At 32.5% G+C, this 24,119-nt stretch overlaps 1 protein-coding gene across 2 annotated transcripts in view; it reads right to left on the reverse strand.

Annotated features, from left to right (window-relative positions):
• Nucleotides 1–4,488: 4,488 nt before the first annotated feature.
• Nucleotides 4,489–24,119, reverse strand: part of LOC123711109 (structural maintenance of chromosomes protein 4) — a 40,621-nt gene continuing 20,990 nt past the window's right edge. For both annotated transcript variants that reach the window (XM_045663526.1, XM_045663527.1), the window contains 20 exons: nt 23,720–23,907; nt 22,588–22,728; nt 21,338–21,506; nt 20,587–20,699; nt 19,831–20,043; nt 19,143–19,265; nt 18,508–18,625; nt 17,040–17,242; nt 16,222–16,406; nt 15,458–15,587; nt 14,756–14,897; nt 13,649–13,777; nt 12,457–12,614; nt 11,202–11,340; nt 9,817–9,996; nt 8,656–8,835; nt 7,428–7,557; nt 6,327–6,444; nt 6,034–6,217; nt 4,489–4,662 (listed from right to left, as the gene is read on the reverse strand). In XM_045663526.1, coding sequence (XP_045519482.1) covers nt 4,495–4,662; nt 6,034–6,217; nt 6,327–6,444; nt 7,428–7,557; nt 8,656–8,835; nt 9,817–9,996; nt 11,202–11,340; nt 12,457–12,614; nt 13,649–13,777; nt 14,756–14,897; nt 15,458–15,587; nt 16,222–16,406; nt 17,040–17,242; nt 18,508–18,625; nt 19,143–19,265; nt 19,831–20,043; nt 20,587–20,699; nt 21,338–21,506; nt 22,588–22,728; nt 23,720–23,907 — 3,111 coding nt within the window. In that variant the 3' untranslated portion in view covers nt 4,489–4,494. The remainder of the gene's footprint in view (nt 4,663–6,033; nt 6,218–6,326; nt 6,445–7,427; nt 7,558–8,655; nt 8,836–9,816; nt 9,997–11,201; nt 11,341–12,456; nt 12,615–13,648; nt 13,778–14,755; nt 14,898–15,457; nt 15,588–16,221; nt 16,407–17,039; nt 17,243–18,507; nt 18,626–19,142; nt 19,266–19,830; nt 20,044–20,586; nt 20,700–21,337; nt 21,507–22,587; nt 22,729–23,719; nt 23,908–24,119) is intronic.

The raw sequence follows: 24,119 nt of genomic DNA on the forward strand, positions 1-24,119 counted from the left end.
AGCTTTTACAAATTAAGAAAACACTTTTTAAACGGGTTGAAGCTATGTATTATTATTATAAACTTATAATTATTACCATAATTTTAAATTTTATTGTGTAATTTTATTTCATTATATTTTAATTATGTAAATAATTATCTATCTTCTTCTTCTAATATATAAAATTCTCGTGTCACAATGTTCACAATACTCCTCCGAAACGGCTCGACCGATTCTTATGAAACTTTTTATACATATTCAATAAGCCTTAGAATCGGCTACTATCTGTATTTCAAACCCCTAAGTGAGATTTTTTCGGTTTTTATTTTTTTATGATACAACATACAAAAATACATACAACCCTTAATGTCACCCCTCTACAATCAACCCATATTTTGTTATAGTAGATAGTTATTTTAATATAAACTAAAAAAATATTTCCTATAAATAATATACACGGCAAAACGACGTTTGCCGGGTCAGCTAGTAAGTCTATAATAATAATACATAGCTTCAATCCGTTTAAAAAGTGTTTTCTTAACACGATCAGTTTCTTTAGTTATCTTATTTACGTATACGAACTTGCTAATGCGATAATGCAACTTTTAATTAGTTTAATTAGCACGTGTCCTCACGAAAGCCTTTTTTTAATGATTCTACAATAATTTGTATCAGACAGTCAAATCCATTTTGAATGTTGGTGCATTTACATTTACAGCATTCCTACAACTGAATATATTTGACTATAAATGTGCTACTAGATTTCGTTCAACGACTCCACGTTGAACGCCATTCCATAAGAGTTGCGCGTGAGTCTATTTCCGTACATTTCATACCGCTTTGTAAATGGTGCAACACATTACTTTTGTCTAGTCCAGAAATGATTTCCACTTAATGAGAGTAGTTTTTTTTTATGGAGTGTTAATGAATTTATAAGTTATCTTTGAATTATGATTGACTTTAATTTGAAATATTAATTCCTAAAAAAGTTTAGTTTTTATAAATTCACTTTGTTCTCGGATGGTTCATTTTTACAGTGACACTTTTGCGATTTGCGAATAAAATCCTGTCTCTTTGAATATTTTTTTAAACTTAACTTCTAAAAGTTATTTTTATTAGTTATTAAAATTTAGAGATAAATTAAAAGTCTTTGCAACCTATTTTCGCTGAAGTTTGACAAGATTGTTGGACATGTTCTTATGTTTACCGCTGTATATATTTTGTAATGCTGGATAGTTAAATACTGTTTATGGTTGTGTTTTTTTTCTTGATTTGTTCTCAAGATCTTCAACTTTGTTTCTTGTTGATTTTCATTTTTTTTTAAATAAACATAAATAGGCACAGTTCTTTTGGTACCAAGATTTATAAGTAACCATATTCAAATATATTTACTGGTTTTAAATGCCCTAATAACCAATAAATATATGAATGAAAATTTTGTTAACAATGCTGCTTTCGTAAACACTCACTAGACGGTGTCTAATAAGGTTTTGAGGATCTTAAGTTGTATAAATTGTCATAATAAACAATTTTATCCCCTTAAATACTACTAATGAGAATATAATCTATGCACTTTAATATTTCACGTGCATATTATTGTTTACTTTTAAATTGTTGATTAAGATGTTCATACTTGTGGTAAATAAAATAAATATAATCAACGTTTTACATTTGTTTCACTTACTCGTTTCCCATTTACTAAAAAGATACGGAAACGGCATTCTTGTACTGATTTAGTTTGGAAATTATCGGTTATTCTAAGAAAATGTTTCATGCCGATTTGTGAAACACTCCATTATATACCGCTGCATTCTAAGATTGCAAATAAAACAGTATAATGCACTAGTAAAGCCCCATTTTGCCGATTTGTGTGCAAAATTAAATCATAAAAGAAATATTTCATTTTAATTATATAACACAATCGGCAAGAATGTATTGTGACAGGTTTACTTGACATCCTAAATTTTGTCTGCTATTAAATATTTACGTTTCGGGCACTTAAGTTCAAAATATGGTATGCTAGAAGTAGGAAGACCAGCAAATACTCAGGATACAAGTGCAAGCCGAGCCTTCCTGTAGTTAGGGAGCTGGTGAGCATAAATGCTTACCTAAAGGTATATGATTTGCACAAGTTTCACGTCAGTACGTATTGGTTTGGTCCAGTCAATTAAGGTCCTAGGTCGCTGCGTTTTCGCGTTACAGCCGATTGAAGTTGCTTAAAAAAAGGGGGATATTAAATCATTTGCACATGTATGCCTCTGGGGTTCATGGTCACAAACATCTTGGAAACGAAGAAAATCGAAGAGGCAGACATTCAGGTATCTACATTATCATGAGACGGAGTAGTAAAGGTGTTAAAAAAAGCTCTACTAAGTAATTTGCACACGATTCTCACTGCGCCCATTCGATTCATTATCAATCCGTGGATACGAAAAAACATTTTGCTCACTGATTTTTAGGTGTATACCTGTTTGAAATTCACGGAATCAAGAGCAAGCGGGTATTGCATGTGATTATTGTAATTATTTATAGTTTTATTGATATTATTCGCTGGAGTCGCGATAACGATTCAAATTCTTCTGGAGCTGAAATCTATAGTTTTTGTATAAGGCAAGAGAAAATGAAATGCGTTTGAAACTAACTAAAGAGTAAATGTTTTTTTCAATGTGTACAGCTTGCTAGCTAGTGGATTGTGAAATGTGTGTTTAATCTTTATATGTATTGAATGTCAGGAGTTCAGGTTATGTTATGTATGTATGAGCAAGCTGCACTAGATAAATAAATATATGAAAGGGTGCGATGAAAGAACCTAACAACCCTACGGATCCCTAAGCCCTACAGATGTACCTTAACACATAAATAGTGAATATATAAATAAGTACGCGATGTCTGCACCAAGAGATCTAAGGTAACAGACGGAGCCCTACGGGTAGGATCAAAGGTTCGAGGTGGTGGGATTATCTCAAAGCTATCGGGCAGGCTCACCACGATAATTAAGGGCTTGAAGTATTCTTCGCCACTTTGAGAGGAAGCGAGAAATACGACAGAGCAATATTCAAATCTGATTTATTGTTCAAAGACAATATCTTAAATACTACTTACATACAGAATATTATTTAAGTGAGTTGGTGTATTGCGCACCTTCAGCTATTAACATTTTGGAACACACGTGAGTCGTGTCAGAACTTGTTCAATATTCGAATAAAATATAATTCAAAATCACCCCTTCAGCTAATAATATTTGGAACACACGTGAGCCGTGTCAGCAGTTGGTCAATGTTCAAATGAAATCTGTATGTTTAAATTTAATCTAAATACGAATTACTGACTCTAACTTATTCTAATCGCGTTTTATTTGTGTGAAATGTTTTTAACTCAGGCTTTCTTTCTTTTTGTAATTTAACGTGAAAAAAAGCGATTGTATTTAAGAAGCATCGTCGTCGCTGGCGTCCGTGAAACCTGGCCAGGACGAAAGGAACTGTGGAGAAATTTCATACCAGTTAACAGGATGAAGCCGAATATTTCTGGCGCGTGTTTAAAGTTGAATTTTGTACTTTTAGCTTGGTCGGAGCGTCGGGTTGAAAAAATATTCAAAGGGTGTGCCTTTGAAATATCAAAGGCCTGGACGTCTGCTATCGAGTTTCTTGATTTTCATAAGAAATTCAATCATCAATCTAAGAGGTAGACATGTGCGCACTATAGCACTTTTTAACATTATTGAAACGCTGTCAATAGCGAACGCAGAGATAACATGCTGGCAGACTATTTTTCCGTGGTCCTTCTCTTTGTTTTTAATCGAACCATTTGAATCTGCCAAGTGTGCACTTAATATAGAGATTTTTAAATCATAAAAAAACTTAAAAAAATAATAACTTCAAAAGTCACGAGCCCTGGATACCTCTAGGAATTTTTGTGTTTACAGGATGACTATGATCATCAGCCCCAGAGGCAGACTTGATTTGACTTGACTTGACTTGATTTGAGAACTAGCAGTAAATGTAAAATTAGAAGCATTTAATGTATATTTCCTTTTTAGACGTTCATAAGTGTACATAAATGATTTTTGACTTTTGACTTTATGCTTGTTACCCAGACAAGTTAGCCCTTCTCACACATAATGTACTTCACAACCTAATCGGTTGATATAGGCTCTAATTTTACTTGGTTCGAACCTCAAGTGTGAAGAAATGATGCACGTATTATTACAACTTTTTTCCCTTATTTCGTTTTGATCGAAAATTTCCAAAAGACAAATTTAAAAATTGAAATCACATTATTGGTTTAACAGCAACTGTCAGCTGCTTTTACATGGTATGTAAGCATAAACTATCTGTGCCTAGCGGATTTACTCGCGTGTCATATAACAAATATGCTCGTGATATGTATAAAAAGCATTCTATAATCATGGTCCTACGGGACGGATTATGAAAAAAAAAACAATTTTCATTATTTCAATTCAAGAGTATTTACAAAAAGCATACAAAAAATCATAGAAATAAATTTTACACGAAAGCTTTAACTATTTATTAGATTATCGAAATTATCGTCTTCAGGGACTCTATTCTCGATAGTCACAGATTTAGTGCAATCTTGAGTTTTGTAGATCCCAACCAGGCGATTGCAAGCTTCAAACATATTGTACCGGAGCGAGATTATGATGAACTGGGCGTTCTTCGTTCGTTCCTAAAAAGATTTAATATTAAACTAAGCAGAGAAGTATAAATATTTTAAAATAGAAATATTCGTGGCAAATTTGTATTTTACGTATTTATTTGTTATTATGTTCGCTATTTATGAGTCAAACTTGCATAGCGACTTTATTAGTGAAGAATAAAAAAGTACCATACCACTATTAACAAACAGAAAAAGTTTTTGAAGTGAAACTTATTGAGTTTATCTGCGTTGGCAAAAAAAATACCGTCACATTTTTCGGTTACGCGCCATATTTTTCTTGTCCCTACCACGGTTGATTCGAAGAGATTCGAAGCCATTAATAACAAAAATATACAATAATGATAACAATGATAGCAATAATTATATTACGATTAATGAAATTATCTAATAATCTTAAGTAGTAATAAGGTAAAATGAAATTATTGTATTATTTGTATTCATGACTATCATAATAAAGCCTTTTGTTAAACTTTATCTAATTTTATTTAACCAATTTCTGTAAAGTTGCATAAAGTAAATTTTGTTTCAAAAATAAGGTCATAAAGAAGTTTCACTCTTACATGTGTACACTAGTACACGCACACATATTTTTATTTATTTAAAAGCTTCAGAACTTTGGTATTTTCTATATTTTTGTACATATCAGAGTCCTGGTCAATTAGATAATATAGAGGATTCGATATGTCGTGTTGGAGAAGAGGAGATGTTGCGACTATGGACTGCAAATAGAACCAACTTAAGATCACCACATCCTTATTGCCCTGAGACAAACCCGACCTATTAGAGCTTTTCAAGACAGGAACGTTTATCTTAATATATATAAATCTCCTGTCACGATGTTTGTCCGGGATGGACTCCTAAACTACTTAACCGATTTTAAATTAAATTGGCACACCGTGAGCAGTCTGGTCCAACTTAAGAGATAGGATAGCTTAGATCTTTAATTATAGTCACAATTTTATCTTATAGCAAATTATTTGTCTATAATTAATTGACAGTCACAATTATCTGTTAACTCCAAAAGAGATGTCGATACTTTTCGACTGGATTGAGTAAGTAATCAATAGATGGCACTGCTATGGTAAACCGACAAACGTGTCATATAAGCAACAATTCAATATCATGATTACCACGTTTTATTGAGGCTAAAGTATAAATAAAATTTATTTTGTAGTAAACGAAATACCGTGAAATTCAATTATTTCTATTTTTTTAATTTTTGGTGTTAGCATAGCCAACCACGTGTTACTTAGACCGAAGTGTAAATTAAATTCAAATTATAGTGACGATAATACAATGAGATTATTCTTTCGTGTCACGGTATTAAGGCTAACTAAAATCACATTAAGGTGAAACGAAGTTTGTGGGGGCAGCTAGTACCTTAATATAATTAGCAACTATTGAGATATTCTTAAAATCCAAGGCTGCGTCTATTTCGTCCATGACATAAAGCGGTGTTGGCTTGTAGTAATGAAGGGCGAAGACCAAAGCCAATGATGATAACGTCTTCTCACCCCCGGAGAGATTTGAAATATTCTTCCACGATTTGTTCGGCGGTCGTACACTGAAAATAACAATTTAAATATTTGTTCTTTTTAAATATGTTTGTTATAATTTAAATATGTGATCTTAATCACGATGACGGTTTCTGAATGTTTCATAATGTTTATTACCTGAAAATAATTCCTTCGGTAAAAGGATCGAGTGAGTCAACGAGTTCCAGCTCCGCATCTCCGCCCAAAGTTATCATTTGATACATTTCCTTCAACTTTGTTGTTATTGTGTTGAAACCTGAAAAAATATTTAAAAAAAAATCAATGGCGCTACAACCTTTGTTTTTTAGGTGGGCCTTAGATTTCTGTATCTGTTTTATGATCGTTTGTGAATTGAATAGGCAAGTAGGTGATCAGTCTTCTGTGCATGACACACGCCGTCGACTTTTTGGGCTTAAGGCAAGCCGGTTTCCTCACGATGTTTTCCTTCACTGTTCCAGCTAATGTTAAATGCGCACATAGAAAGAAAATCCATTGGTGCACAGCTGGGGATAGAACCTACGACCTCAGGGATGAGAGTCGCACGCTGAAGCCACTAGGCCTTCACTCACTTCACTCAACACTGCCTCTCTCGTCTCGTGATAAAACTACTTTTACTGACATTTTAGACATGGCTGTCAACCTGTAAGTTCAGTTTTGCAAAACGAAAAATGGCTAGTTCTTTCTTAATTTAAATGATGATCAACATTAATGTATCTATAAAATGTAAAATAGCAACTATTTTTACGTAATCCATCTTAGCGGCCGTTCAAGTAGTACGTATCGAGAGTTACAATGCAATTTATCAAAGAAACTTTGTGTGCCCAATAGTGCTTATGTAATATTTGACCGGCCCCTTATATTAAATAATATATATATACATATATTTCTATAAGTAGGAAATAATTGTTAACTATGTTTTATGTTTATGTTTAAATGTGTACATTAATGACTATATGAAAACTGTAACTATAGGAACCTTACCGGAATCTTTTTGTCTATGGTTTCCAGATCCACTAATATGCATTTTCATGTAATTAAAGTATCTTTTTTCACGATAAAAATGCAGAAAATATAAAAAAAATGTTAAAATTTAAACCTAGAAATGACTTTCGATTACGATATACGATTCATAAATCACCTAATGTCATTTTGGGACATGGGACGAGATATTGGCGTACAGTCTACATCACCTGATGATTTGACTTTTTATTGCCTTCTAAAAATTATTTTCCAGCTTACCACTCAAGAAGTCAGTTGTCCTCTTTTTACGCAATTGATCATACAAATTCCTCATCTCATTCCTTTTAGTTGTGATCTCATCCAACTCTGCTGCCCTCTTTAAATATAATTCTTCTTTCGCTCTGAAATCCTAAAATAGAAATATTTATAATAAATACTTGTTCACTTTCAAAGACAAACGGACGTGATTCCTTACTTTGATATTATAAATAATAATGCTTTCGAAATTTCATTTAACTAAATTTAACGTAAGAGGACAGAGTTCTTTTTTTGGTTTTAAATATCACTTTTCCCATGTTTTTCTATAGAGAACTGTTTAAACTTAAGATGGAATTTTGATGGCTTAAACGGTGTAATAGTAGTCAAAGTTAGTACAGCTTTAAGGTGAGATTAGCACGAGCTATAATAATAAAATAAAAATGTGTTTATTTATTTTAAATACATATACAATGTGTAAGATTTGGAAACCCTTATAAGTAAAATATACCTATGTCAGCGTTGCCAGCTCTCTCATAACAAACTTAATTATACATTCCATAAAATATATTTATGTAGGATTTAATAACATCTTTTATTTTATTTATTTTTGATTTTTCAACTGTTATCAACACGCTTGAGTGCGCGAGTGAGTGAGTGTGTGAGTGAGTAAGTGAGTTAGTGAGTCAGTGAGTGAATGAATAAAGTGTGTAACTACATACTAGGTCTCAGAAAACGCTCTAACATTGCGTAGGGTGTGTTCATAAGCCAGTCCTTTAGTCGTATTTTTAGATTGTAGACGGTGAGCGGGTAGATGTTAATCAGTCTATTTAATTTATTATAGACATAGTCTGCTTGCATATTGCGCTTGCTGCTATGCTTTAGTTATGTCAAAATCCCAGATGTTTTGACACGCTTTGATAGCACTTAGCACTATATCTGGATGCTGAATTAGACCCAATATCACTCCAGTGTCAAATCAAATAGCTTTAGGATTTTTCAATTTTAAAACGTAGTAAACTGGCTCATCTGATGTTAAGTAATAACGCCCATGGATACTCCATATTGCTAGAAGCCTCGCAAGTGCCTTTTAAGGAGTGGTACGCTCTTTTATTAAAGGACCCTTCTTCGAATTGGTTCGGAAATACTTCAGGATCTTCCTTAATTAAAGGAATATCTTTATTCTAGTAGGCGACCAAAACCGATTTTCATACAAAAACTTTAATCAAATCTGAAGAAAATAAGTATATACCTGAATCGCCTGTAAATTGGGTTTATTATCTCCAATTCTAGCTTTTTGAGCTGTCAGCCGGTTCCTTAACTCATCCACTGAACATTCATCTAGCTCTTCACTTGCGTGGGTCACCAATGGAGTGGGGCGTGTTATACCCGGAATTTCTATACCTGGATCTTCTAGTTTCAGCGATTTTAACTGAAAATTATTAAACCAATAGTATTAAACAATTTAAATTATTATTATTAAATATATTTATTAACACTTCGTTACATTACAATATTAAAAAAATTGAACATAACTAAATGAAAAGGAGGGCAACTGGCGGCCTTATCGCTTTCGAGCGATCTCTTCCAGGCAACCACTGTGAGTGAAGAGAAAAAAAGTATTAAATTACATACGATAGGCAAGAAGTGCAAAAATACATGTTATACATGTACATTTTGAAAACCGTGTTTATATTACAGTTCTCATAATTGTTAAAAATACTTCAGAAAAGATAAAGGATACATACTGTTTTGACAAGCACAACCAAGATTTCTCTACCATATTTACGAATGAAATATTTTTTTGCCAACTGTTTTTTTAATTATACAATAAAATATGTTATCTGCACACAGTTAATGCATAAGACAGACAAATATAGAGGACATGACCAAGATTATTGATATTTTTTTTAGAACACGGGGGCAAACGGGTAGGAGGCTCATCTAATCTTTAGATTTCAAGTCCATGGACACTCTCAATGCCAGACTGTTATGCCAGTTTTATTTTAAATTGGTTCGCTCTCTTCTTGAAGGACCCTAACTCGAATTGGTTCGGGAATACTTCTGCGAAAACTGTCATAAAAACGCTCAGTTTTGGAACGACGAACGTCTATGTGATACGTAATAATTTGATAAAAAGCCTTCTAAAATATAATTTAAAAGTATCGGGAAAATGTAAATGGTAGAAATTAGTTTAAGCATATACACACAACACACATACAGATAATAATACAGAATTGCTAGACTTGACAATCAAAGTATTAAGTAGCGGTATAGGAGATAAATAATTGACAATTGTTAATTGTGGCCATACAGGATTTGCAGGTTTTCAGGGTCACAAGCTGGACCACTCGGCCGATCCTACGCTGGTAAAAGATTTTTAAATGATATACCAAACGTTTGGATGTCTCACCTCTCTGTCCCACTGTGGAGTCTTACTGGTACAGTCCTGTATAGACTTCTCCATTTTACTAACAGCGTTGTTCGCTTCGAGCCTTTCGCTTTTCAATTGATTCTCCTTTTCCTGCAACTTCACTATGTCCTTGCGTAGTCCGGCAAATTCACTTGTACCCTCCGTTATTCTCTCACCTAACTGTTAAACACGTGAACCATTACCATCATCGAAAATCACCACCATCGAGTTTTATAATTCCGCCAGTACTGTAATTTCAAGCGTGTTACTGCTAATTTACCCCGAACTATACTATATTTTATTCGATTCGATTTATTTCATATTTGGACCATTTTTTTTATATACCAGGAGGCGCACGGGCATAAGGTTCATATGTTAAGTGATACCACCGCCCATGGACACTCACATTGACAAAAGGTTTGCCAGTGCGTTGCCGGCCTTTTCTCGAAGGTTTGTTAAAATCAAAGCAACATTACGTATGTTGTTTAGAACATTACATATTTATTATATTTGATAATATTTTGTTGTGCTTGTTTTATATTAAATTTAATTTATTATTTAGTCAACACGCTGGCTTAAATCAAAATGCTAGCGACTTGATTGAATATCGACATTTAATTAACTCTCTGATTTAACTACTTCACTGCGACATATATACACGAGGAAAGATGTCTGGCCATGCGTGATACTCGTGAACGGGTGCTACTTGTGATGACTGGTCGTACTTTAATTCGTGTATGCAGTGATGTTAGTGATTTCGACTAAGTTTTTGCGTGTTATTCCCACGAGAATGTAAGTGCGTGCTACTATTTCACCATGCCTCGTGCTGATTGAGAATCTTTGACAATCTGAGACAAATCTTTGTTTTTAATTTGTTTTTGTTTATTACTTAAGAGGTCATGTGGAACATGGTGTAATGGTTGCAACTCCTTACGAACGTTGTGTAAAACAAAAAAACTTGGCGATTAGAAAGAGTGGCGGAGAGTTTATTGCCAGTCCTTCTCTTCCGTTCTACGCCCTTGATTTGAGAACTAGCAGTAAATGTAAAATTGGAAGCATTTAATGTATATTTCCCTTTTAGACGTTCATAAGTGTACATTGTGTTACCTATATGAATAAATGATTTTTGACTTTGACGTACGTGTAACGTAAACGTGGCATTAAATTTAACTTTGAGCAACTATCACCAAGGATCAAATTCAAGGCTGCTAACTAAGTAACCAATGGGATAATAAATTTAATTTATTATTAATAATTCATTAAGTTTTGAAACCTTTATACAATACACACCAAAACAAACATACGAAGGTGGAATTTTATACACACATATAATTAATAAAAATTTGTAATTCATTAGAGAATTTAACAAATTTGTATTCTATTACCTCTTCAAATTCCTTTTGCAGTTCTGACACATCCAAGGTGAGTTGTTTCTTCTGATTTTTAAGACTCTCCAAATTTTCTTCCGTGTCCTTCAAATCTGTCTCCATTTGTGTTATCTTGTCTTTGGATTTTTTTGCATTTCTGAAAAAAATTAATAACTTTCAATTACGTATGAATAAAGAATATTATTTAATTTTAAAATCTTTACATGATCTCATAATCATTCAATCATTGACTTGAGAATACAGAGTACAGAGTTTTCGTTAACTCCAAACGGTAAGCATTTGCTATTTTCCTTCGTTGACTACGAACTAATAAGTATTCTGAAAGAAAACACTTTTTTACCGGATTGAACTATGTATGTAATTTTTTGTCACCGTGACCATGCACGTTGTAAAGCACGCGAAACGTCGGAAAAATTTAACATTATGTAAAATAATTATAAGTTTATAATAATAGATAGCTTCAATCCGGTAAAAAAGTGTTTTCTTTCAATGTGTAAAAGCTATGTTAACAAAAGACAGTAATAGGTATTCTTTAACCAGTAACCCTTAATTACTTTACAACTTTAAGTTGGAAGTTTAAAGTAATAAAAAAACTAAAATCGGTTATCTGTAAAGGCGGTTTACTCGCGATATTTGAACGTGACAACGTCATAAGAAAATAGTTATGGAATGGTTGCATTTTTCAAAAGAAAATTTAAATGTATTATTGTATAGCAGCTGTCCACGCATCGCTCACTCAAGTAGGAGAGAGACAGATGTCGAAGGCGGAGGCCGATTGTGCCTCCTTGTCGCTCGATCCGCGCTCTCGCTTGCACTTCAAGCCTTATATGGCGAGGTAACGCCGCATGAGTCATGTTTTTTCGTGCGTGCATCGAATTATAAGACGTTGTCACGTCAAAAATTGACGTTTATTTTCGCTTTATTTCCGCTCCAAATTCAGTTCTAAAAACACGTATTAAACGGAAATGCGTTGTGTGGGTCTGTTAGGCGAGAAATCGAAAGGTTATTTTATTATTCACTACTTTGTCACCAAAACACAATGTACATTTCGAACTAGTGTTACAATTTAAATTTAAAAATTCAGACATTTTTAATACAAATTTAAAAAGGTGTAAAGTTTAACTCGTACTTCTGTTATTCTGTTTTATTTTCTCTCACAAAAAAGAATCATATCATCATTATCTATGCTATACAAAAATAGATTAATAGCTTGATTTAATAAATAAATTCGTAGTTGTATTTTTTTTCTCACCGTACACTCGTGTTGATTCCCACCCGTAACTTAGCGATCTCAGCGTTAACCTTATCGATCTTCTTTCCAAGATCCTCAACTACTTTCTGCAACTCCTTCACTTTGTTCCCAGCCACTGTCGCTATCTGAGCGTCTATTCCGTGTACTTCTTTTTCCACCTTTCAGAAGAAATAAATTACAATAATCAAATTTATTTCAGACACAGGTCCATAGTGTGATTTCGTTTGGTTTAGTAGTTAGATTGAATTATACAAATCAATAATACTTCTTTAACTTTGAATGTGAATTTTGTGTTGAGGAACTTTTATTTATTATTTATCAAAAATCTCATATTCATTAATAAATTATGTTAAAACGGCGTCTTAAAAGTCTAAGCGCCAACTACATTTCGCATCTATCGGATGGAAATTATCTCGGATTTAAAGTCTCTTTATATCTTTATACAGAAGACAATATTTAATTTATATAGAAATTTATTGTTGAATATACAGGCAAGAACTAATATATAATTGTATTATATTTAGGATATAAAGGCTTTTGCTACATAAGACTGACTATTAATAATAATAATCAAAAAAGAAAAATAAATTTTTTTTGAAGAAAGGTAAATTTTAGTGTGTAAGGTGTGCGTGTTGTGGTTGTTGTGGTAACTGGTCCTGGCTCAGCATTATGCTGTGGAGCAGACCTGTTCCAAAGCGCTAGACCAAAATTAGTTAGTTTGCGCCTCAGACGCCAAAAAAAAAGAAATGTAATAATAATAATAGAAGAAAAAATTATAATAGTAAAAATTAACAGTATAAGAAAAAAGTCTTGGAAAATTTGTGTGTGTGTATATATGGGGCCGTTCAAGTAATACGTAAGCACTATAGGGGGGAGTCTTTAATTTTCTTATTTGTTGATTACGTCAACAGTAATTATTTGCTTTTTTACACACATTGTCTATGCTTGAAAACGAAATGCATTTTCGAGAATTCCTACAAAAAAATTATACGTCTATGTACCATTATTATTGAGAGCTTTGCTTACTTTTGCTGACAAGAGAGGGGGGGGGGGGATAAATTGCAGTAAATCTGCTTACGTAATACTTGAACATGAAAAATAAAAAATAAGAATAATTGACATAACACACCCTTATAAAAATAAATTAACCTAATACAAAATATAAATTGCAAATAAACTTTTACACTTTTACCTCTCCAGCATCGTTCTTAGCTTTGTTAAGTGTATCTTCAGCTTTTTGAACTTTATCTTCCAGTCTTGACTTTTGTGCTTCATCTACTTTACAGGAGTCCACCTTTCTCTCTTGTTGTTGAACTTGTTTCTGAAAATGTTTTAACAATAGATATTGAATATTGTATATACTGCGGACACATGAAAAAAGGATAAAATATACTAAGAAAAACACTTTTTGAACGGATTAAAGCTATGTATTATTATTAAAACTTATAGTTATTTACATAATTTCATAAACGCGTACTTTTCAAATTTAGAATTATGTAAATAACTATAAGTTTTAATAATAATACATAGCTTTAATCCGATCAAAAAGTGTTTTTCTTAATGTGTAAAAGCTATTTTAACAAAAGACAATACTAAAATATACTATTTTAAATTTTTTTGCATAATAATTTTGATTATTTATTAATAACTATAGAAAATTTTATAACCTCCCAAACGCTCGCGCGTCGCAACGGTTCGTACGTACCATGTTACCAAAGTCAAGTTGTTTACGTGTTAATTATCATTCTTAAATTACACAAGTACATTTGACGAAATTAAACTCCAAAAAAGTATTAGGATTAAACAGATGAAGTCATTTTACAGGCAACTATATAAAATGAATACTTATGTACGTATTGTTTGATAAATCTAAATACTTCATATTTTACATAAAGTACATACGTACGTACATAACGTACTACATCACTACATTTTACTTAAATGTATTGATATTTTACGTTTCATACAGATTACTCGCAATAAGTAGTCCTATGTTCTGTGTTAATGTTTTCTCCTAACTCTTGTGTGACAAAACGTTTTGCTACTTCGAAAATTAAGGTCCCTTACGTACGACCTTTATTATCTTTTGATAACACAAATACTTCATTTTATTTTTAAGAATACTTAACTCGATAAAACTACTTGAAAAATCATGAAACACCATGGCTCTCATAAAACCGAGATTAAACAATCTATCGAGAGTTTTCGAAATTAATTACGTAAAACAACTATCTAAAATTTCTATGACAAATCTTAACTGGGTGTTTTAATCTTTATTAAGAACAAATTAATGAAATACCTGTAAGTTGGGCACTTGGTCCTTCAAACTGTTTAACTCAATTTCGAGTTTATGCAACAACCTCTTCCCCTCTTGAACACCTCCCTGAAGTGACGATAATTTCTCCTCCAAGGTCGATTGTTCACTTCGAATTTCTGATAACCTAACATTTTTTTATTAGTATACACAACAAGGGAACTTAGTCAAAATTTTTGACATTTCAGAATATTCATTTTTATTTTGTATATAACTTAAACAAACATATGCGTTAAGATAAAGAGCATTGTTGGCCTTCGACTTGCGACTCTCATCCGTGCACCAATACACTGTTTGACTGTTTATGTACGCATTTAGTAGTAACTAAGTATGGTGAAGGAACTCTTCTAAACTCTTTTATTGGAGAAATCAAATGATAACAAAACAGAGAAATCTAAAAGGTTGTAGAGCCACTGGTTTTTTATTAATTTAACTTAGCAAGAATAATCTATGTTTAATTAGTTATATATTTTTTTATATAGAACAGTGGGCAAACGGGCTGGAGGATCACCTGATGTTAAGTGATACCGCCGCCCATGGACACTCTCAATGTCAGAAGGCTCGCGAGTGCGTTGCCGGCATTTTAAGAATTCTGTGGTATAATGTTAAGAGATAATTTTAGATATAACAGTTTTTTAATAAACACATTTTATTCAGCCAAGTCCACATCAGTAGCTAATTTCATACCTTTGTTCAGTCCGAGATAACTTCTCCTCTGCCTGCTGAATAACTCGTGGGTCCTGTTCACTGGTGTCTTGCTGCACGGAGCTGGACATCCTTCCCCGGGAGACGGATTTACCACCACCGGACATCGTACCTGAAAATCAATTTCACATGGCTTACAATTAGAAATACAGTTCTCAAAAGGCCGGCAACACACTTGCGATTTTTCTGTCAATAGCGGTATCACTTAACATCAGCCTCCTGAGCGTTTAACCCGTTACATGGAGTTAAAAAAAAATCAAGGGTCAGTGAACTTTACTATCAACGCTGCAATTATAAAGAAATTATGTGCTATTGTTTTGTAATGAATAAAACATACAATAAACATACATTTTCATGCTGCATTTATATCACGCTACGATAAATAGGAGTTAATTTTGACCTGCCATATGTTAATGGTTAACTCACACGTATGAGGATAAATTTTAATAAATAAAGTTTTATGTTCCATTCCAGATAATTCTTTATTAGATGACAGAGAAAGTTGGCGAGTTAAGACGAAAAATAGAACCGAATAAACCAAGATAATTAAAATCTAATCGGCAATTATTTATTTATATGAAAGGACTATCACTTATCAGACTTATCATTTAAGTCTACAAGATGAATCATTTAACATCTCAATTGTCCAGACTCAAACATCATAACATCTCATTGAGAGCTTTGCTGGAACAGACAAAAAATTATACATAAATTTACCGAGTTTTTCGAACTCAGATAAAACTTACCAGCAATCTCAATGACATCTCCATTAAGTGTTACAACACGATATCTCGTTGCTCCATATGCGATTCGTGACGCTTGCTCCAATTCATTTGCGACTAGCGTGTCCCGTAACGCATAATAGAAGGCCGGCAACACACGCTCGTCCTTCACTTGGACTAAATCGAACAGACGAGGAACGTTTTCTGGTCTGAAATGTTTAAACATGGATAGTACGAGGGGTGTCCAAAAAACGATTCTCCTACTTTCTCTTCTCTCCTTTCTTCTCTTCCCTTTGCCATTCAAGAAGCTGGCTGGTTTTATCAAATAGAAATTTTTGCTTTAGAAAAAAGATTACTACGTCGAAAGGTAAAATGACATTTAGTAATAGATATTTGCGTCATACTCATTATTAGTTTTAGTTGATCACTTTTAGTATTTGTAAAAGATATTCCTAAAAATATTTTTCTTCTTATTTTTTTTATTGATTGCACGTATTGATGACATAACTCTTGCCTTTTTTCGTATAGGGAATTAAAATTGTAAAAATAATAAAAGTTTAATGACGAAATTTGGCCCATTCAATCAATAAAAATTATCAGTCATATAAATAGGAAGGTTTGCTCATGCATCGTTGTGTCTATACGTAATTGTTGCCTTGCCTCACGCGTTTAGGCTCTTGAAATTATTTATTTTTAAAGCCAACACAGAATTAAAGAGAACATTTTGTGTAGGTTTAATACAAATAATCTGAAATGGTTTTGAAAATCTTGTCAAATAGCCCAAAAATTTATACACTTATTTTTTTTGGGAATTGGTCAAACATAGTGACAAAAATACTTACAAAGTACACCTCTTCTCGTAGTATCGTTTTAAATGTTGCTGTTTATCAAGCGCGATAAAAGTTGCTCGTCCAATATCATTTCTTTTCAAAAACTCGACACACTCCTGCGCAGTATCAACGACATCTACCACAATATTGTCCAAAGCCCCGCAACACGTTGATATAGCAACATCGTATTTACTGTCTATGCCGCCGAGATCACCCTGTTAACAATGTTAATATAAAACGGCCATAATAACTTTCATAGTAAAAAAAACATCTTTAGACCACTTATTCTGGGTATTGCTTGAGTCTGAATCAGAAATACACATGTCGAGTAGTAGTATACAATTGTACAAAACAAAATTCAGTCTAATTGTACCGTCTGAACTAAAGTTCAAAAGTATATCTATCTCGTGAACAGAGAGATAAAAGAGTACAGCAGGACTGATTTTTCATGGAAAAGAAATATTGTATAACATAAAGAATCAGTGGCGTTACATTTTTGTACGGGCCTCTGATTTCTGAACGTTTTGTAAGTTCAGCCAGCCTTTAGTGCCCGACATATGTCGACTTTTTGAGTCTAAGGCACGCATGTTTTCTCACAACTTTCACCGTAAGAGACTTCACTTAGAAAGGGCTGAGACTAGGGAATGCAATCCCGATCTCACGGGATCTCGACCTCGCATGATCCCGTGTAATTTTTCGGGATCAATCCCGAAGCATAATATGACGAGATCCCGTTCGAGATTGACGGGATTGGGCTGCAATGGTCAGATTCTACACACATCCGCTCGGGACGCTTCACGCGACATTACATAGGGTACATTGCAATGGACATTAGATGCCGGTTAGGTTAGCAGATAGCACTTTTGATACACTTTAGAAGATACACTTTTTTTAGAAGTTACGTTCAAATCCACCGGAATTTCAATTACTTTTTAATCTCTTTGAGCTACACCTACTTTTGTTTTGATTATGTTCATGTAACTAAAATTGTTAGTTGTTTAGTTAGTAATATTAAAGGATAAAGGCTTTTGTTTTCTTTCAAATAATATTTTATTTTAATTAACCTCACTATCACAAACAGTCATGTGAATTATTTTTTTTTAAATATACGAGATCCCGAATTCACGATCTCGAGTGGGGACTGCATTCCCTAGCTGAGACACGATCAAGCCATTAGGGGTTTTAAATTAGTACGCGTTAATAAAATATCATACATGCCGAATGTTAACACGTAAAAAACTTAGGTTTAATAAAGCATGGTACGTCACAGGTAATACATAATGTACGGTAACCATGGTATCCAATACTTATGTACCATCAAGAAAACCTCATTCAGAAACCATAAAATAGTAGTCATGTGAATTATTTTAAATTGATGTTAAAAGCAAATTCTCTGTTAATAAGTGTCAAGGTTACAAATATATCAACAGATATGTTAAGATAAAAAAAATATTTAAATAATGACGAAAAAAATATTTACCAATCTACCAAATATCCCTGGTAATCGCCCAGCGCGTTTTTCACTCATCAAAGCATCAAGCACTCGACCACGAGATCTGTTAGCGCTCATCGCTTGCTTCGACTCTTCTAATTGACCCCTGTATATACATAAACGAATATTTTCACTATTGATTTCCATCCACTACATCTACAAATCAATCTTAACGCCTACGCATAAGTTAATATGAAAGTATATATTTTTATGTATTCTGTGTAATGAGTTTTATTATAATTTACATACAAATTATTTGGGAATTTCGCTTCAAAATAAAAGGCCACATTGGGGTAGTAAATACTTGCCGCATTGGGGTGACCCGTAATGGAAACATATAAAAATATTATAAAACAGAATTTATATTACATTATTATAAAACATTATTTCTTACATGGTAATTTTTTTATTTACTTGGAAAAAATCCAAATAATTGTCACATAAAAATAGATAAGGAAGCTCATCTGATGTTAGGTGACATCGTCACCTACTCACAGTGTCAAGAGGCCAGTGAGGTGGCGGCCCTGAAACGGTACGCAAAGAACCCCTAAGTCGTAATAATATATGAACTTAAAGGGTTGCTCACAAGTCCTGTGCAGCAGCACTTAGTTGATAAAAAATACCTTAAGGCTCTGGCCTCTGTAACAGTGCTTGTCTCCTCGGTCCTCAATGTAGCCAGCCGGCTCTTGATCTGAGTGAACTCCTTTTCTTGAGTTGGCACCGATTTTGATAGATTACCGCGCATACTAGAAGAAAAATATATAATATTTACAATGATAACAACTACATGCACAAAAATGTTTACGAAATTCACTAAACAAAAACCTATTATATTAGGTTGAGGAAAAAGTCTTTTCACATTATCGCATGTATGAACTTGTAATAAAATCTCTTTGGCTATTTGTATCTGGCTGGTATAAATTTAAAATTTTAAAGAAGATAATTCCAAATTCAAATGATCAAAATGTGTGATTTTTAATTAGTTTTCGTACTGTCAAGATGAGTGAATCTAATGAAGATATCGATACATTTTACTATTTTACATTATAAATAAACTATATTAAAAAATGTTGTGTAGTTTCTTAAAAATGCGAAGAAACTTGTTCCCCAACCTATTATATATTAAAATTATTTTAAAAAGAACGCCTGTCATAAAAAAATCCACAACTCGTTTTGGGTATGGAAACGGTAGGGCCGTTGGTATTTTACAGAAATTCACTCGGTGTCCTCAGCGATCCTTGTCTATGCCTATTTGTACGTTCTTTTAACGTACTGCACGTTTGACGCCTGTTAAAAAAATATACAACTTACGTCTTTTTCTCTTCCAAATCAGTGACAGCTTTCTCGTATGCTTCTCTCATTCTTTCCAATTTCTCCGTCTCTTTCAGCTCTGTACTTAAATAAATTTTAAGCTCCGACTCTGCCAATTTAAAGTTTTTATTCGCTTCATCTACAATCTTCTTCAATTCGATTAACTTCGATTGCAATACGTCTTTCTGCTCTTGCAGACCTTTGGTTTTTTCTCTGAAATTTAAAATGCGTATTTTATACAATTTGAAATAAAATAATTATACCTAATTACTAAAGTAATTTCACATTCGCAATACAAAACACACAAAAAGAAGACGGTGTGGTTTTACTGCTTAATGCGATTTCGTCCAGAAAACCTAGGCGTATATAACCTAAACATTATAAAAAAGTTTAATAAATAAATATCATTACTTTAGGCAGGATAATTAATAGGATATTATATACAATATACTGATTTTGAAATATAGTATATAATAAGTATGAACAAAAAAATAATGTAGTTTGTACGTAAATATATTAATTTTACCCTAGCTAAATAATAACTTTAAAATTTGTCTTTTCATGTAATAGAAGATCATATAAATTAAAATACATATAACCAATTTAACAAGATTACATTTGTACTTCTTGCTAATTCGTAAATCTAGAATTGCACTCACATATTATATAATGATATACATGTTCTTTGATATAGTTATTGGTATAGTTATCCTATATCTATATATATCTCATTTGAAAAATAAATATTATCTTTACCTAACTCCAGCCATAGCTGTTTGTAGCTCATCTTCGGCTTGTTTTTTGCTGCTCACATGTTTCCCTAACAATTCTTCACAATCTGTTATTTCACGTTTATTTTTTTCGGGGACCTGAAACAAAGTTATGTAATTTTTATTTTAACGTTTCTTTACCATCAGATATATTTGAAGCACAATAACGATGGTTCATATGTTGCTAAGCAACTTGAAGAATACGTTAATAGCCTTTGAACAGAGAAGAGAAAAATTATGACGGTTAATCCAAGGACTCCTCAATACAAACGAAAGACCAAGGGAGTCCATTTTTTAAAATTAAAATTATAGGTCTATTCTGTAACGATGGTATTTCTATATAATTAGAACTAAGCTAGCTCGAAACATTAAACCTCGCTTTATATTACTGTATTTGAGAGTAGTTATTTTACGGATTTAAGTAGATTATTTGATACTAGTAAGAAAAAAGTTATGGATATTTAAATTTTTTTATATAGATATTTTAATAAATTTTAAATCGATAAAGAATATTTAATAAGAAACTATAAGATTCGTCCCAATGTATGACCACACTCGAGTAACGATACCTTCATAGGGCTCCAGTTACATTTCTAGTTTTTTTTTAATTGAATTTTATCCTTCAGCGTACGGTATTTAAGGAACTACTCAAAATCAGTATTTGCCTTTACTTAGGCAATTGCAAACCTTGGAACTACCGTTGTCATAGACGAAAAAACATATAAAGATTAACTCACCAGTTCCAATTCAATCAATTTCCCCTTTTCAGTCTTCAACATTTCCTCCAAATTGTTTTTCTTTTTATTCCCTTGAGTTATGTCAGCTTGAACCGTCACTTGCTTACGTTTTGACATTTGTAGTTTATCTCCAATTTCATCTTTTTTCTTTTGCATGTCATCATACTGTCTGAATGAATAAATGCATTTATTTAACATATATACTAAATATATTATATATACTTTGTAAAAAATTTAAAGGGATATGAAAAATTATTTATTAAAATAATGATTGTATAGAAAAAACAACATTACAGACACTACTCAATTAACAAAAAAATAACATAAATCATCGTAAGATCTTTAATTGAAATAAACTCAATCCTAATTATTAATAGAGTTTGTATTTTAAACATATGGTCGACTTTCTGATAGCATTTTAGATTTATTGTCTTCATAAACCTATGTAGCGTTATGATTAGCTACAATAAAAAATATATGAATGAAATAATACTGTACAACACTAGTAAAAAATCGATGAATGACTGAGGGTGTGAGAAAGAATGAATGAGGTTTTAAACACTACGGACTGATCACTCGTTCCAGCCTAGAGAATACTTATTTCTAATCATTCTACCCATATATCAGAGCTTACAAGCTAAATCTTTAGCCTTGTTAAATGTAATTAGGCCTCATTTCATATTTATATATCTCTATATAATCTGTGCAATTTATGTTGCACAGATTAAATAACCTTGCAAACAAGTTTGCCAAAGTTTCTTATCAGTAATTATGCCTACGTGGTATCTTAAATAACGTGAAGTAAATAAAATCGTAGTGTATTTATAGATTAATAGAAAACAAAGTTAAACAATGTTAAACATCTCATAGTTTTCTTAATGGAAAAAGACAGTAATGTCTTATTATGAATAAGGAGAAAATTGTTCCACTCAAACAACAGACACACAATAACAGAAATGAGACAGGATCTAGTAACATATAAATAGTAAATAAGACGTTTATAAGGTAATTATGTATGTAGGTGAAGGCGGCGGTCAGTCTAGATACACGCGTAGTTAAACTGTGGTTGACCTATTCCAGCTGGAACTGTCAGAAACACACCAAGCCCTTCTTTATTCTATTTCTTATGTACATTTTATCGTGTTGTATTGTGATTGTTATAAAATAAACGCAAATTTATTGCATTACGTTTTAAATTCTTTACTCAGTAATATTGTATAGGGTAAAATATGTATTAAAAATGTACTCACTGTGTCCCATTTTTCAATTCGATAGTTTTATCGCGCAATTCTTGTTTCACTTCAGCCAACTGTTCATCTATTTTGCTCAAACTCTTTTTCAGTTCATCTAGCTCTTTGGTCTTGCTCTCTATTATTTTGTTTGTTTCGTGTCTGAATAATAATATAATTTAAAAAATATGTAAAATAATTGTGTTTAGAATATATTGAACGACGCCGCATCTATATTAGCCGCTTTATTAATAGACACACCAACAAGGCTCCACATAGGAAAAAAGGTTTCACAGATTAGAACCAATATGTGCCTCGTTAGTTAGATGCGGACGGCGTGCACAAACATTAAGATATAATTAATCCATTTAGAGAAATGACAAAGGGTCCGAAAAATTAACTACAACAACAATCTCAACTAGCACTAGCGTTTAAGTGTGACTATTCTTTAGTTGGAAGGTGAAAAGTTTTACGGGAGAAAAGTCTTTGATGCCTATATATTACCGTGGTCAATCACTATTCAACAAGAAAACCAACTAAGAGTATGTCAAAATATTATCGAAAGAAGTGTTCTAGGTCTCAAACTAGAAGAATTAAAAGACAGGAAAAAGTATAGAAATGCTGTTACTTCTAGTAATATAAAGAAATGGAAATAGACTGTACACATTTCTTTGTTTATTTATTTACAGTACCATAATATACAAAATTATATATATATATATAAAAACAAAAAAAACAGGTTACACATTACAGAGAAGACAACGAAAAATGCGACGGAATGGCTTCCTCTCTATGACAAAAGAAAACGAGGAAGACAAAAAAAAATGTGAGCCGTCACGGGACGCCTGGCAGATGTGAAACATCGACATTATTTTGTAAAAGTAATATGCAGAAAAGAACATATTGTGATGGGAACTAAATATCTCATAATGATAAAATAAAATATTACGATTTTTTTCCAGATATCGATGACTATTTATTGAAAACGTAGCTGGCTCTATGTCGCTGCGTACAGCTAGACAACGAGAAGAGTGGCTCTTAGAGGAGGCCTATGTCCAAGAACCAGCTTGAAAATTTATTTATATAGCAATAAAGCCTATTATTATTATATTCTTAATTTTTTATTCGCAAATCACACCAGATAAATACTTACATATACTTCTGCAACAACATATTCCTGGTCCGCAGTGCTGTGTTAGTAAGTTCCATTAAATCCACGGCTTCCCTCATTGGCTGTTCCAATCTTTGCTTCTCCTGTTCCACCAAACGGACCCTGTTTAATTTGTCTTTTCGCATCTCCGTGTATTCTTCCACCTTTACGTTCAGCTTTTCTATTGGCTCCTGGATAAATTAAAAAAAAACATTTTTCAACAAGCGCACAACCCTTTTGATAATTGAGAAAACATTAATTAATAACATTACATCTCAAAAAGTTTTTGTAACACTTTTTAACGTACCTACAATAAATATCACAGACTACCGCCATAGTTGAAGTAGTAACCTAATTTTAAAAAAAAAATTGGACTTCGACCTAATAATCTTATAATTATATA

Source organism: Pieris brassicae, chromosome 6 (genome assembly GCF_905147105.1).
Source record: "Pieris brassicae chromosome 6, ilPieBrab1.1, whole genome shotgun sequence".
In the NCBI taxonomy this organism is placed as follows: Eukaryota; Metazoa; Arthropoda; class Insecta; order Lepidoptera; family Pieridae; genus Pieris; species Pieris brassicae.